Below are 15,559 nucleotides of genomic sequence, written 5' to 3'. Positions count from 1 at the left end.
GTTATCTTTTAGAATTATTGACTCATTTAAGATGACAGGTCTTCTGGAGGTCACCTAGTCCAGCCTACTGCTCAAAGCATTTGGAGTTGGACTAGGTTGCTCACATAGCCCCATCTAAGAGCTTCCACAGGGTGGATATTGCAATAACCTTCCTGTGCAACCTGCTACAGGGATTACCCACTATTACTTCAAACCCTTTTTTTCTTATGTACAGTCAGAATATTCTTCTGCCTGCCTCCTCTCATAGTGCTTCTCTGAGAAATATTTACCTCTTTTCCCTGTAATGCCAGGTCAGACACTTGAGGACAGTGGCCGGAACTGCCACAGCCTTCTCTGGGCTCAACACACCCACCTCACTTTCCTGAACAGAGCATATTGGTTTCATGACCCCCTCTCGGCCTTCTCCCAGACTTGCTCCAATTTGTCAGTGTCTCTCTCATGCCAGAGGCCCCAAGCTGGACACATTCCTCCAGGTGCAGCCACGCAGAGCGGGTTTATGTGTCCCTTAACCCGCTGCCCGTGGTTCTGCTAACACAGCACGGTATTGAGCTCAGTTCTGCTGCCACAAGGGCGCACTGCAGACTCGTGCTCCATCTGCCCACCACAAACTCTGGGTGCCCCCCTTCTGCCTGGGCCCTTTTCTGCAGAGCTGCTTGCTGGTGTATGGCCATACTGCAAGGGGGGCTCCTTCCCCAGCTCCTTTCCCCGGCACCCGACTCCTATCAGGTTCCCATCAAACCAGGTCACCAGCTTGCCAAGGTCCATCCATAGGGCAGCCTTACCCTCCAGCACACCACTGGAAAAGCGGGACCCTGGTTTCACACTCACACCTGTGTACTTCCCAAGGGCTCTCTGCCCCACTGTCCAGCTTCCCAAGGGCTCTCTGCCCCACTGCACAGGTCACCAGGGAGTGTGTTTGGTGTCACTGGCCCCAGGGACAGTCCTTGACAGGCTGCCAGTGGCTGCCCAGTGCTTGGAGCTTGGTAACCCAGGAACTCCTACAGCCACTTTATAGCCATCCACCCAGACTTTGCTGCACACATTTGCTTGCTGGGATCCTGGGAGAGCTGGTGTTGGAAAACTTGCCAAAGCCACCCTAAGGGCACCCAGCTCCCCTTGGCTGTGTAGACAGGCCCCTCACGGCAGAGAGGTTATGCCTGGGCCACTCAGACATTATTTTGCCTTTTGTAAACCTGTGTTGGTCAATCCCAATCACTTACTTGTTTTCACATGCCCAGATCCTCATTCTTGACATTCTGGAAGACAGGCATAAAGTTGTCCTTTTCTCTGTCCTGGGATACCTCCCTCAGCTGCAGCCTTTAAAAGGCAAAAGTCTTAGTTTGGCCTCTTCCACTTCTGATGCTCAGTGGGCATCCAGCATGCAGCAGAGTACTCTATCAATACACATAAATACAGATATGAAACTAAAAGAAATAGAAACATTTCTAAAATGTTACTTTAATAATAAAACATTGTAATATCTAAGAATTCTAGACATGCAAAAAAAAAAATAGCTTTACCTGAAATGCTGGTCATTCCAATAAATACTTAAGAATGCCGAAGTTGGCACTTGAGACAACAATGTTAAGGAAAAAAAAAAATTAAAAAACATACTAGCCACAGTAAGAAAATCACAACCACTGTCACCAGAAAGTGACAGCTGTGGAGATTTAATGTCCAACCAAGCATGAATGAATAGTGCAGTACCTCGCTTACTCAAGGTGAAAGGTTCAAAAGATATACCTTAAGGCTCACTGGGTTATTGCCAGATCCATAAAGACAGTGAAATGCTTCCTGCAGTTTAAAACAACCATGCTCTATTTTTTTTCAGACAAATGTGACAAATTCTTTTGCAAAACTTTTCTGAGCATAAAATTTGTAGTTCAAGTTCACATTTTAAGAAAGTAAAACAAGGTAATTTATTTTTAATGAAAAAGTCTCTTTCTTAAAGGAACTATTAGTTTATCAGGAGATGGACCCAGTGTAATATTATCAAAGGAGTTCAAGAGGTGATGTTGACTGGGCAATGTGCGTGCTAGCTCCTGTCTTCTTCCTTCTGCTATCTGACCAAAACTAGAGGGAAAGGTTTCATTATCATTTTGACCTGCAGAAAGGAGAGGCAAGACACACTAGTATCCTAGTATGCAATGGTCATAGAAGGTCTTATTGCTATTATTTTTCTTTTTAACAAAGCAACCTATACAAATCATCAACCTGTACAGTGGACCACATCTCTGCTTGATAACCCTTTATGAAAATCTTTTGCAATACAGGGACCATGATCCAGTCACATGTACCAGAAGAAAGTTCCTGCTGATGTGTGATCTGGTCTGGATCCTTCTTTTTCAGCTACAGAAAGATGGCAGTGCCAGGTGATAATCCTTATAGCTTCTGACTTCTCATACAGGAACAACTTGCAGCTCAGAGTGCAGTGAACAGACCTAGAATAATACACATACAAGAGGATGTGATCCTGTTACTTTAACCTTATTACCTTCGTGGTTTGCACATTTTATACCTTTATTCAAAAGGCTAACACTGCAAATAATCGTATTTCATTACTCTTTCTCTGTTACAACAAATGCATGAATTTCATAGCCACCTGTCTGTAATAATAACACCTCAGAGAAAATATCTTAACATTATAAAAAAACAGGTCTTTGTGTATGATACAAATTCTCTTTCCCATGTAGAGCTCATTTTTAAAATGAGAGGGTTTGCCATTTATCCTGTAATTATCATCTCAAATGCCCAGTCCTGCATGTTGCAGACAAAACTTTGGTGGCAAGCAGAGTTATAGTACACAAAATGTAAGTTAGCACAGAGAGTACAAAGACTGTTGAATACAAATCCTAACATGACTCTTTCTTGGCTCATAATCAGTGTCTTTTAGCTCCTTGTATTTCATAGATTAATTTCTTTCATTGCTGACTGACATAATACATTCTTTCACCCTTACTGACCCAAATATTTTTCAATTGCAAGATGCTCTTTGAAATAATCAGCTGTCCAAGAAATCTACACACCCCTGGCTGATTCCCTCCTTAGTACAGGTTTTCTGTATATTATATAGGAACACTTTCAATTGCAGAAACTTGCAATTGCTTGAAATGTCTCATAATCAACAGTAGGTTATAAAAAGCAGGTAAAATAGTGGTTCAACACACAGACAACTCTGGTTTCCTGAGGAACCAGGTAAAATACACAGTTCTGTAAAACTTGCTCATGTTGGACAGAAACAGGCTTCTTGTGGAATTAACTCCTCTGAAGGTATCTGAGCAGTTAAATCTGACTTCCTGCAAAATCAGACACAAACAGATGCACATGGCAGAGTGTCTACCCATACCACATTACTACATACTACATTTCGTAATTCTCACAGTCCACAAGTTTAATACAAAGGCAGCTGCTTTCCCAGAGGATGCTAAAAGCCTGGACTCCCTTACCTGCCCCTTGGTAGATGATTCTCCAGCAAATTATCCTCGTTGACAGCTCCACAGAATAGTGGTAATTGGGCAGAATTACACTTGCAGAAAATGGTCTTTAATAAGCAACTATGAGGCTACTATGTTGGTCTGTAAAAAAGTTTCTGAAGTTATTTTCCTTGGCCTTTGTGGATTTGTAATGGCCCTGTTGGCTTTGTATTAACCCTAATAGCCTTACAGTTGAGTCTTTTTACTCTTGTACTCTTTACTTTTCACTTTATATTAACAAAGAAAAGACTTTTGAAGAATAGATCAAGCTTTTCAGCAGTGAAAACCAGATAATTTCAAAGCTTTCCCAAACACATCCCTTTAAAAGCCTGCTGCTGCATCAAGCAGCTGCTTACTTTGCCCATGCTTCAGAGCAAGTCCTGGCTCTAAACTGACCTGTTTCCAGTCTCAGATATACCCAGGCTGGTTTTAAAGTTAATCCTTAAGCTCCACTACTGACAGCATAACCATAGTGTAGCATTTCAGTGGTGCAATAATAAGACCATAATCACTCACCTGTCTCTGCTGCTTCTTCCTCCAAATCTCTGATATGGTGAATGTTTACAGTCTTGCTGCAAAAAAGCCCCAGTAAATTTTATTACAGGTTGTAGTGAGGAAAAGACATTAAAACACATGGGAAGCAAAAACAAGTTCTGTAATTATATTTTATTGCAACTCCAATGCTTTGTCTGCTCCTGAAGACTCCTTTAGCTAAATTTGTTTCAGACTTTTTTTCTGTACCAATTAAAAAACACAATAAGCATGTACAGTTTTCTTATTATTTTATTGAAAAGGTACATTTAAAAAAATACACAGACGTTTTACTATTATGGATTGCTGATAAAGATGCTCTAAAAGTTAATTCTCTTCTTATTTTTCTTTATTCCACCTGTTGTCCCCATTATCACATAATGACTTCAGTCTGAGTACTGTGTATTGATTCACCTTTATAAAAGGGTTGGGGAGGTAAGAAGATAGGTGGGGCATTACTGCAACATATTCAGTAAACAGAGAATATGATTAATTATAAATATTTTATGTTCTGTACATTATTGCATTAGGGAGCCACAATGTTATGCAGCATCGTTACAGAGGAAACTAGTTAGAAATGAAGAAAACAGGATATTTACGTACAAATACATGGATCCATTGTCTTCTTGAACAATGCATGTGAGCTGTGGCAATGTGCAGTTGAAAAGCTTTTTTTTTCTCTTTAAACATTGCTTAGCAACACCAGTGAGGAAACAACAAAAATAAGTTAAATGAAAGTAGCAAACAAGTAGTAATCTTAACTCTATGTTATATGGCTTTCTATTTTTGATTTCTCTAAATCAAGTGTGACACAAAAGAAATAATTAAAAGCTTCAGCGCTGCATTGCTTTCAAACATTTGCACAGAAACTAAAAATGTTAAAATCAGACATGTGATACATCTTTAATACTACACAAGGTACACCAGTACTGGGGCCTAGGACAGCACACAATCCCTGTCAACAAGAACACATGGAAAAAAATGGATGCAATTCTTTATTGAGATGTTATCCATGATCTAGCATTTGGTTCATCTACTTTTTTTCCATATTAGATTGTAACCCATTGGTTTTCAGAGAATTATTTACATAGGTGTGAGTGAGGAAGACCCTAGTTTTCAAGTCTGTCAGGAAAATATTTTATGTTCCTTGATTCCAAGGTGCATCATATACATTAAAAAAAAAAAAAGTAAAGAAAAAATGAATAGATGCATGAATCTTTAACGGTATAAATGTTATGAGCAATTTAATTTTTAAGCAAATTGCACTATTTTGATTAAAAAAATAGAGAGAGACTGAGAAAGTTGTCTAGACTCCAAAATACACTGCCATCAGTGATGGATTTTACGATGTGGTTGGATGAGGTGTCCTTCTGGATGGCATTGCAAAAGAGAAACACATTTTAAAATCTCGACCCCTTTGCTGCTTTCCTTTTACCCTTTGTACTGGCCATAGTTATCTCTTTTTTACATCAATAAATTAGTACGGTGCAAAAAGTATGGAGGCAGGCGTTGCCCGGATGGGCCCATGGGCTGGCCTCAGGAGAGCTGGTGGTATTGCTGGTGCCTGGAACAGGGATGCAGAGGGCCGGGGAGGAAGGGACAGAGCTGATGAAACAGCTGCAGCTGCAGCAAGAGGAGATGAGAGGAAAGCAGGTGCCAGCGGCTTAATCATGTCCTTCTGGAATGCAAGTTTCGCCTGGAATAAAACACACACAAAAAAAGCAATGTAAATACAGTTCTCCCCATGCCTACTTTTACATGAGGGAAAAAGTGAACTCTGACAGAGCATGCTGTGGCTTTTCACAGATGCCTCATGTCAGCTGCTTAGAAAGGCTACCTACATTGTCCTCTTACTCCTAAGGCAATTAAAGCAACCAAATCCCATATTTAAAGACACATAAATCTTGTGAGTCTAGAGACAGTCACACTGATGTTTAGAAGGAAGCATAATTTGCAAGTGCACAACTTCATATAAATTATAACTGTGCATGAAATATTAAAAAAAAACATGATTGAGACTTCAATATGAAAAGTCAAATTTTCCACTTGTAAAACTGAATTATAGAAAAGTAGAGTCCACAATATGGGAAGCTGGTATTAGTCCAGTCAGCTTCTGACTTGACACTGCAGACCTGCTCTATTCAAAGTAGAAATATTTTTTAAGATCAATACCATAAAGAATTTTTCCTGAAATAATTATTACTCAGTTTATGACCTATAATCATTCCTGGTGCTTGTGGTGAAACAGATAACCAGAAATATATACACTGTGGTCTCACTGAAAATTGTTTGCACCATAATCACACGTTTGTGGGGGAAAAGATACTCATGTCCTTCCCTTATAACTGGTGGTCTCTTCTTATGCAATAGATTATAAAATTATGTATTACACAAGTGAAGATTAGCGTGTGCAGAACCTATTGAATGGAGAGACTTAGAGAAAGCCTGCAGTATTTTCATTTGCCTCTACACAATTACAAAGACATATTAATATTTCAGCTTTTAAAAGCTTTTCATATGCTTCCTCTTGCACACATACATCTCATCTCTCTCTTCCCGACCTATAAATTGTTTTTGTGCCATAGGTGGCAAGCACTTTTCTCTAATGAACAGAGTACAGGCTTTATTTACGAGCAAATAAACATACAAACTGTGCTGTGCTAAAGCCAGCCTGAATCCTGGCTGCAGCTGACCGGCAGAGCCAGCTTGTGGGATTCCTGGAAATGCAGGCGGGTGTGAAAGGGATTGGCTAGGGGCAAAGAGACAGGACAGGTGTTTTGACAGCCAGTGACAGACAGCCTGAACATACAGATAGGCAATCAATTCTCCTAAACACTTGATGACTCTTTTGCACCAACTAATACATCCACACAGCACTCTGTTTTGCTGTATGAAGAGAATGAACCTTAGTATTTTTATATCTTAACATCCTATATCCTTTTCCCTGACTGCATCCATCATAACTGAGAGTTATCTCAGGTATGCAGAAAGACAGAGTATATCCATTGCTGCTTTCAAGAAGTGCACTAGCCCAGCAGAGCTGATACCTTTCCACAGGGGACATGGTTCATTCCCCATTCCGCTGATTATTCCCTTCTTCCTAGCAGTAAATAACACTCACAGTGCTGTCTGCATACCTTTGACTGGGCAGACAGAATACATAACTATCTTCAAATCTGATCCCTGTGCAGACTCAGCCTGCAGGGGAAGAGAGGCTGCGGAAGCGTCAGGTCTGTCATATTCCTGTCTCTGTGCAGTGGGAGTCCCCAGGGTCACAAATTCACACAGACAGTGAGGAGAAATAAAAATACTTACTGCTAAAATACTTGGGTTGCGCTGCAGTTTGTTGTAAGGACTATATTTAGGTTTCATAGGCTTTCCTGCAACTCTGTCCTTATGCCTTCGGCTGGAAATGTGCTGAAATAAATATCCTCACATTTAATTAGCTGTTTAAACATTTCTCGGTTTTGAGTTTGAAATTGATTTATCAGCAGGATATGCCTAAGCCCCTGTTTGTAAGATAAAGTAGGTTCTTTAGAGAGAGCAAAGATAAGTTTTGCTAAATTAAACATAACAATTTGAAGCACATCAAATAGAGAATCAGAAACTAACCAAATACAGTGTATTTTGTGATCCAAGACAGACTCTGCAAATTATTGGTATTTTTGTTTGTATCTCCTTTTTCCACTTGAGGAGCCTCAAATCAGGCAGAGCTGTAAGCACTAGGTCATAGGGATATTCAGAAGTAGGAGGTAAATTTCCATCCTGCTCATGCTGTTCAGTTGCATAAATAATTCAATATTAGCTGAAGGAAGAACCATTACCCAGGGATATGTCTACACCATGCAATTTAATGTTATCTTAGAACTAACTAAAATAACAGGGAATGAGAGGACACATCCACACAGCACAGCACCATCCAGTTAGAGATTCCCATTTGGGTATCAGTAACACTATGTCTGTATGAGCACAGCACTGAATCCAGGGCTAATTGACTCAGAGAAGAGCTGCATGTTCATACAGCTACACTGTTAATGATAACACTGTTCTACACAATTCAAACGTATCTATGGTATTACCCTCCTGTTGACTGTCCCAAACAAATAGATCTGAGTCACATTTTCCCTCTCACATAGCATTAAAAAGTATTCCAGCAGACTGAAACAGCACTGAAGGAGGAATACAGGGAATCTCAACCCAGAATTTCTTATATGTGGGAGACTAAAGTTCAAATCTCTCTTGAACCACAGCAAACTTTTAAATGAGATCTCCTATGTTATTTACTGATACTGACACCTCTGCTTTATGACTGTCAAGCCCATTTTTCCCAGCTGAAACAATTAGCTGAACTTGACCTATGATGAACTACTTACAAAAAGTTATGGGATGACACATAAGAAATAGTAAGTTCACTTAGTATTCACCAAAACATCTTCATGTAGCCCTACATCCCACCTACAATACTGCAATACAGCTAAAACCAACAAAGTAGCTCTAGATACATCCAAACTACCTGTTTAAGTTGAATTTCTGAATTAACATGGACATCACAGATTTCACAATGAAACGTCTTGTTCTGCAGTCCTGACCCTTTGCTGCCATTCTGCACCTTCAGTCGGGATCCAGGCCTAGGGTAAGACTTGATGGGACCAGCACCGTTCCGAGCCTCGACCATGGTCTTGTGCTTGGAGCCTAATGGGCAAGGAGATGCAGGTGAGCTCACGGTCAGCAGCATAAAAATATGTCCATCAGCCTTGGGACTTTGCAATACATTTATATTCAAGACAGAATGGTTAAAGTCACCACAGATTGGGACTAATTATTACTCCGTTTTTGTTCAGAGTAATTCCCACTTCCATGATTTAAAGGCAAGCCAGAAGGGTTTGTGCAAAAAGCGAACAACAGACGTACTGGACCACTGCCTTGCTGTTTGGGGGCAGTGTGTGACTGCATGGCCAAAGTGTTTGTTGCTTATTCTTCTGTCACAATCCATATAGCCAGTGAATCACAAAAAAGGGTATTAGCCTAGAGCGGGACAGGAACCACAGCAATCGCTCAAAACGTGCCTAGGAAGAGTAATACTTCAATAAATATCCTCTGATTTGGAAGAAATGGCTGCTTTGTCCATTTCAAGAATGGATTACAGCTGTAAAGCCAGCTTCAATGGTTTGTTAACAAGCTTTACATCACCAGCACCCATCAACACACACAGCGGACGGAGCACATTAGGGATTGCTGCTTGTGGCCTATTAAAGGGAGCATATCTAACAATCATCAGAAGGTTCTAGGACATCTAGGAAATCTAATGAGCCCATCCTGAAATTACCAAAAATATGAAATAACAATAATTACTATAAATTGTGCCAGCAAAATAACAGATACCAGTGATAGTGAGATGAAATATGAAAGAGAGGGAGAATAGACATTTTAGAAACCTTAGTGTTACAGAAATCACTGTGATCATACTGTGATCCTCACTGGGGAGGTGTGATGGTAACATGAACTGTAAGGATTTCGTCAACTAAAAACACATAGAGTACATGAAAGACAGTCAAAAATATTAGAGAGTGCTTTAATAGAACATCAAACACCACACATGAAACTGTCATTAAGGAAACTGCTTTTGTAACTTGACATTGTAAGTTTTAACTAAAAGATTCTTCAGTGAAGTGTGGCTATCAGTTTATTACACTGAATTTTAAAAATTTTAACACACAGCTGACTTGTACCATATGGATACTTACCTGTATTGTGGGCTTCTAGTTGTGAAAGGGAATTCACAGCCACTTTGCATAATGAACAGTAAAGTAGTTTTTTGGCTTTTTCCTCTTCTGACTCAGTAACTGTGTTAGCAGCTCCATTCGTGCTCTTGGTGGATGAGGCAGGTGCTAAAGGTGCCACTGCTGCCACTCCAGGTTTGGGAAGAAAAGGACCCGCTTCTGTATTGGACTGCTGACTTGCACTATTGGGTTTTGCTTTCCCTTTATCTTCTAAAAGAAGCAAAATACATATGTAATAATATGCCACAAACAAACAAAAAAAAATCATACAGTCAAATCCTGTGGATTTAGTGAACCTAACACAATAGGGGCCTAATTAATTTCATTTTATAAAAGAGAGCAGCCTCTTTGTGTCATCTGACAAAAGGGGTGATTTTCCTGTTTTTAAGGTTACCAGTGAATACTAAGGACTTCAAAAGATTCATGCCACTGTTGTTGCTGTCATGCTGCAGGTACTGCCAGTTGAAAGAAGCCCAAGAAAGCCCAAAGGCAGACAGGCTTATGGACTGGATAGCACTCAGAAAAACATGCAAGGCTTTGCACTGGGGATTACAAAAATATTTCTCAAGAACAATATATTTGCCTTTTGAAGGGGTCAAGTTTCTCAAAGCCACTGGGAGGACACTGAAAGGCTCCAGCACCATTTTGACATGATATCCCTCATTTCAGTTACAGGAATTGATTATGGTAACTACACAACACACATGAACACTGCCGCTAATATTTTTAAGTTTTTCCAGGAACAATTCCCCATATATCTCTAGATCATATGCCTTCATGTGCCTTCAATGCATTCCCGTACCATTTCACAAGCACGAGTCAATCATCTGTGCTCCTATGAGACAGGCAGGTATTACTTCATTTTGCAGATGGCAATCACAAAGCAAGAGATTAAATGTCCCAACTGTGCCCAAAGAGGAACTTTGTGCCAGAGCCAGTATTCAAATGCTCCCTTACAAGTGCTGCCCGCAAGAGCTCATTGCATTTTAAGCTATTCAACTGCAAGCCTTGTGACCACAAGCTGTATTAGTTGCCAGCAGTAAAACAAGCTCCACCTATAAAAACATGGGATGGGAGGGGGACAGTGCAGTGGTGATGGTATGAGCAACCCTGCCAAAATGGACATGAGAAATGATTGAGTTGTCACTCTGAAAAACAGGAATCAAATTTTATTATCTAAGCAAGTACATCATCTATATAAGAGCAACCTCTTAAAAACTACTTATATCCCATTTAAAACCCCTGGCATAGTTTTAAATAGAGTTAAACTGTCTTAAAAAACTAGGTTCTATTTTGAGCATTTATTTTTAAACAGGGATCCTTGCACTTTATGTTTACAGCTACAAGACTCTCTTTTAACATGATTCTGTGTATCAGGCCAGTGTTGCTACCAAGAATTCTGAAAACAGGATTGTACCCAGGCAAACAAACACTTGAGAGCGTGTATGATCTATGAACAGCCACTCTGAAACTAAAACCCACAGTTGTTGGCATATTTCCCAGAAGAGCATTGTAGTACATCAATTTTAGATTGTTATAAATGAGGAGAAAGAAAATTCTAATAAAACAACTATTATTTTTTAAAATAGCAATAAAAATACTTTGAAATTACACAATATGAAACAGTACTAAACATTGAAAATGGTCACGTACAAAGACTACGATTAGGACCAAATTAATGTTAAAACCAGATTCTGAAGGTATTTTGATGGATAAAGTATGACAAAAGAAACTGATGTTAAATTGTACTTCATGGGCTATTCAATTTTAAAGTCTCTATAGTAATAAGTCACATCTGCAAAAATCTAGAACACTTTATGTGAGCCATGAGTCTTCATAAAATACAATTTTAATAAACAGTATTTGCTAGCATTTTAAATTAAAGAGTTTTCAAGATGGAAAATTCTCAGAGGTGCTAATATCTACAAATGACACACACTGAACAGTTGCCATTTGCGAATTCACATTACAGAAAAACAGAGTTCTTGTTGTTGTTGTATGCAATATTATGCCAGACTGCAAAAGGCACAACACCAGGACATATGCAAACCTGAGTGGAATAAAGGAACATTCCTCAGTATTTTGCATTTCAGGCCTTAAAAGAAAAATACACCTGCAGAACTGCAAGCTGTATGCTACACTACCGACTACACTTCTAGTTTGGGTTTGGATTTTTATGTGGTTTCCCATATATTTTTTTAAATGTAAGCATAAAAACTCAGTGCTTTTGAAACATCTCCTAGAGGTAGAAGTCATCTCCTGCAGTGAATGAGAGAGCAGGTGGCAGGGGGCAGCAGGAACAGCAGCTGATGGGTGCAAGGTGGACCCCCGGCCTGAGAGACACGCCCGCGCTGCGAGCGCACGCTCACACTCCTGCCTGCAGCCCCTGCCCGCACTGTCCTCACTGACCACAACAAGAGGGAGCAGATTTTTATTTCTTTGTTTTGCCATCGAGTGTCTGCAGTGTGAGATTCCAAGACACAGAAGATGATCCATTTTACACAGGTCACCAATTACCATCACAGATCGATGGTTTTCCAGTGTTGAATTTAACAGCTGATTGAAAAATTACAGATTTCACTTCTCACCTAGCTGGCCACCAGTTGATGTAGTATGTAGTGTTTTATATTCCCTAGATTTACAGTGTTTTCACTATTTATAATACAAAGCAATTCTAGAGTATACAATGTGTAACAAACTAACAAGAAACTTTCAAAAAACTAGAGATAAGTTACCAGCATCCAGCTGGGCTCAATTCTGCCAGTATCACAGCTTTTGGAAAGAACCTCACATAATAACTCCATCATTTGGAAAGCTTCCTGAAGCAAATAAGCTCTTCATCGATGGGGATGTATAAGGAGAGACATACGCCCCTCTATGAATTAATGTTTCCTTCCACCATTCTAAATGTTTAATGCAGAACATCTTCAAAGATCATAATTGTAAGGTTATTATACAGTTTAATTCCCACAGAAAGTACACAGAGCTAAGTGCATATTTGTCACTGCAGTGGGGTCAGAACTGGGTTTTACTGGCTTCTAAAATCAGAAAATTGCACTTCTCCAAATGGGCTTTTGATAACAGCTTATTGTTTTCAATCCACAGAATTCAAAACACCATTACTTAAAGTTTTATGTGTGAGACAGAAATGCCAAGTATTCAATCGTGCAAAGCACAGGAAATGCAAATTGCATGTATATACAAACCACAAAGAAGATTATTCTTTTTTTTTCTACTTATAGCACAGAGCTAACAAATAATATCTGCACTCAGAAATCAAAAAATGTAACTGTTAATGGCTGCATGCCATATTTCCAAACCTTATAAAATATATGTGGATGGTGAAATACAGCTGTAGGATTATAGTCCTCTTGCTATTTCTGAAGGCAAGTATTATTGAGAATAGGCTCAAACTTGCTCTGATCTCCACCTGGGCTGAGACCAACAGAGCCAGAGCCCAGATGAGTGCAGAAGTGAGTCCATCCTGCCCCAGAACATTGACACAGCAGCTTCTGCTGCATGAGCACAGCTGGAAGCATTAGACCATGGCAATAGAAGCCTCTTCCCTGAAAGCAGTAGCTGTGATTCAATCTGCATCAGGTCAGGTTGAAATGCTCACATCAAAACTCCCATGCAAGAGGTTAATTTAAAATCTAATTTGTACTGTTGCACTGTATCTGACTACGTTCCTTTTCCATTTAAAAAAGCCATACTTCATCTGTGTTAAATTCTTGTCTTTAAATTAAGTCTTCCTTTTCTTCAAGATTCCAGAAAAGTAAATTGATGACTCAGGTTCTTACTGAAGCCTGAATTTATTTTGAAGTAGAGCCCAGGGAAAAAAACTAAAGCAAGCTAATTAAGTATTGCTTTGGGCTCAGTAATATCATGCTTTTGTCACCCATTACATTGTTCTAATTCTGCTTTGAAGTTTATTTCATGTATTTCTGCTTGTTTGACTCATGCTTGTGTCAGCTCCATGTTAAAATTCAATCTGACCAGTCACTTTGACTATATGTACCAAGGTCAGGACACTGCACAATAACACCCGACAGGTTCAAATCTACAAGTTCTACCTCCCAATAGAAGATTAGCTGGACTGACTTACCAACCTTTGCAGGTCACATGACTCTCACTACAGTTGCTATGGCACAATTCACAGGATCTACCTATTAATGCTGAAGTCCTAGTCCAGCTGAGTGAAGGGGTTTTACTTTCTAGCCCAAAAAGGGGCAAAAATGTTACTGTAAAACTTCTACTCAATGACAAACAACCTCCATCTCCTCTATTCAGTTATTTTCTTTCCTGGCAAAAAACTGAATATGAGCACTCTGCCCCAGCTCATAGTACAGTGATCAATGCAAGCCATGAAGAAAGTAAATAGATATTTTTTAATCTTACTAACCATTCCATTAAGCAGTTTGGTTTATAAGGCACCTTTAAGGGACTGTACTTGTTTTACTTTGTGATTTGTGTGAAGTGTTTACAATTTTATAACATATATATATTTGCATGTTATAAATATATATTTTACAATTATCTCGTACCATACTAAAATGTGTCTATAGGCATTGATTTCTATAGCCAGGAAATAGACCTTTTAAAGTGAGATGATTTGGTGGAGTGATGATTTGGTGCCTGTTAAGAAGAAGTTCTAATTTGGACTTCCTGATGATATCATACATGCTATTTTCAACAAAAATGTTACTTAAAATTCAGATCCTTAACTCAGAATTTACATTCTTGATAAAAATAAAAACAATGAGAATTCTAAATCTCATTAATAAATCTAGAATGTCAATGGAACAACTTTTTCTGTATCAATAATATCCATTGCTACTAACACCCCACAACATGCCTATCTGCACAGTTATCACTGATGATATACAAAACAACTTTGCAATAAACTTCTGTTCCACAACAGCTTATTCAAATAGCAGCTGGAATTAAAAGATTATCCAAGGTACACATGATACGTGATACACTTGCAAAAACCCTTTCCAATACGTATTCTAAAATCTTTTAGATATGAAGTTCTGCTATGATCCTAATAACCCTTACAAAACCATCATGTAAATTTTCTGCCAGTATATAATAAATAAATAAACTTGCTCTTACTGTAACAGTAACAGAAGAAATAATATTTCAATTACTGAAAATACTGTGTGTGTATCTGCATGTGATGAAAAGTATAGCTTTGCACCTGCCTGCTTCTCTTCTCCACCAGAAACTGGGACTATTGCTCACGACTTGTGCTGAAAGCTGAGCATGCAGACAGTATCCTGGGATAGAGAACAGCTGCCCAGTACAGCCCTGATTGTGATGGAGGAGGCTCTCCACCAGGAAGAGACCATGCCACGCTTATCACCACCCACTGCCAGGCTTCAGCTTCCCACCTTTCCTTGTGCCAGGTCCTTTTCCGCATGCCCCAGCTTCAGACACTGAATGGCAGCTGTACACAAAGTACAGCAAAAGGGCAGCACAGACACTGCAAAGTGGCCATGGCTGCTCTACAACCCTACACTGAGGCTCTTTTGAGAGATTTGCTCATTTGCCATCCTAGATATAGAAATCTGGTTTTATATTTCTTTTACCTGCTCACACAACAGAACAAGTTAGAAGAGAGCATAATAGACAAATTATTTTTGGCAGTAAGATATTTATTATTCTCTGTCGCAGAGGTAAGGAAGTAGTAAACACTTGTGCTTCTTTTCTTCTTGAAAAACACGAAGGAAAGAGCCATGCAATTTTCACTGCAATTTCCAACCTAAACCAGCC

The 15,559-nt window shown here is 39.3% G+C and overlaps 1 protein-coding gene across 15 annotated transcripts in view; it reads right to left on the bottom strand.

The window, feature by feature from the left end:
* Nucleotides 1-4,238: 4,238 nt before the first annotated feature.
* ZNF385B (zinc finger protein 385B) overlaps nucleotides 4,239-15,559 on the bottom strand; it is a 164,075-nt gene continuing 152,754 nt past the window's right edge. For all 15 annotated transcript variants that reach the window (XM_032693728.1, XM_032693738.1, XM_032693729.1 and 12 more), the window contains 4 exons: nucleotides 9,749-9,994; nucleotides 8,518-8,696; nucleotides 7,320-7,421; nucleotides 4,239-5,700 (listed from right to left, as the gene is read on the bottom strand). In XM_032693728.1, the coding sequence (XP_032549619.1) occupies nucleotides 5,482-5,700; nucleotides 7,320-7,421; nucleotides 8,518-8,696; nucleotides 9,749-9,994 (746 nt within the window). In that variant the 3' untranslated portion in view covers nucleotides 4,239-5,481. The remainder of the gene's footprint in view (nucleotides 5,701-7,319; nucleotides 7,422-8,517; nucleotides 8,697-9,748; nucleotides 9,995-15,559) is intronic.

Source organism: Chiroxiphia lanceolata, chromosome 7 (genome assembly GCF_009829145.1).
Source record: "Chiroxiphia lanceolata isolate bChiLan1 chromosome 7, bChiLan1.pri, whole genome shotgun sequence".
In the NCBI taxonomy this organism is placed as follows: domain Eukaryota; kingdom Metazoa; phylum Chordata; class Aves; order Passeriformes; family Pipridae; genus Chiroxiphia; species Chiroxiphia lanceolata.
Note: the sequence above shows the minus strand (reverse complement) of the source record. Positions and strands in the feature narration are given on the sequence as shown.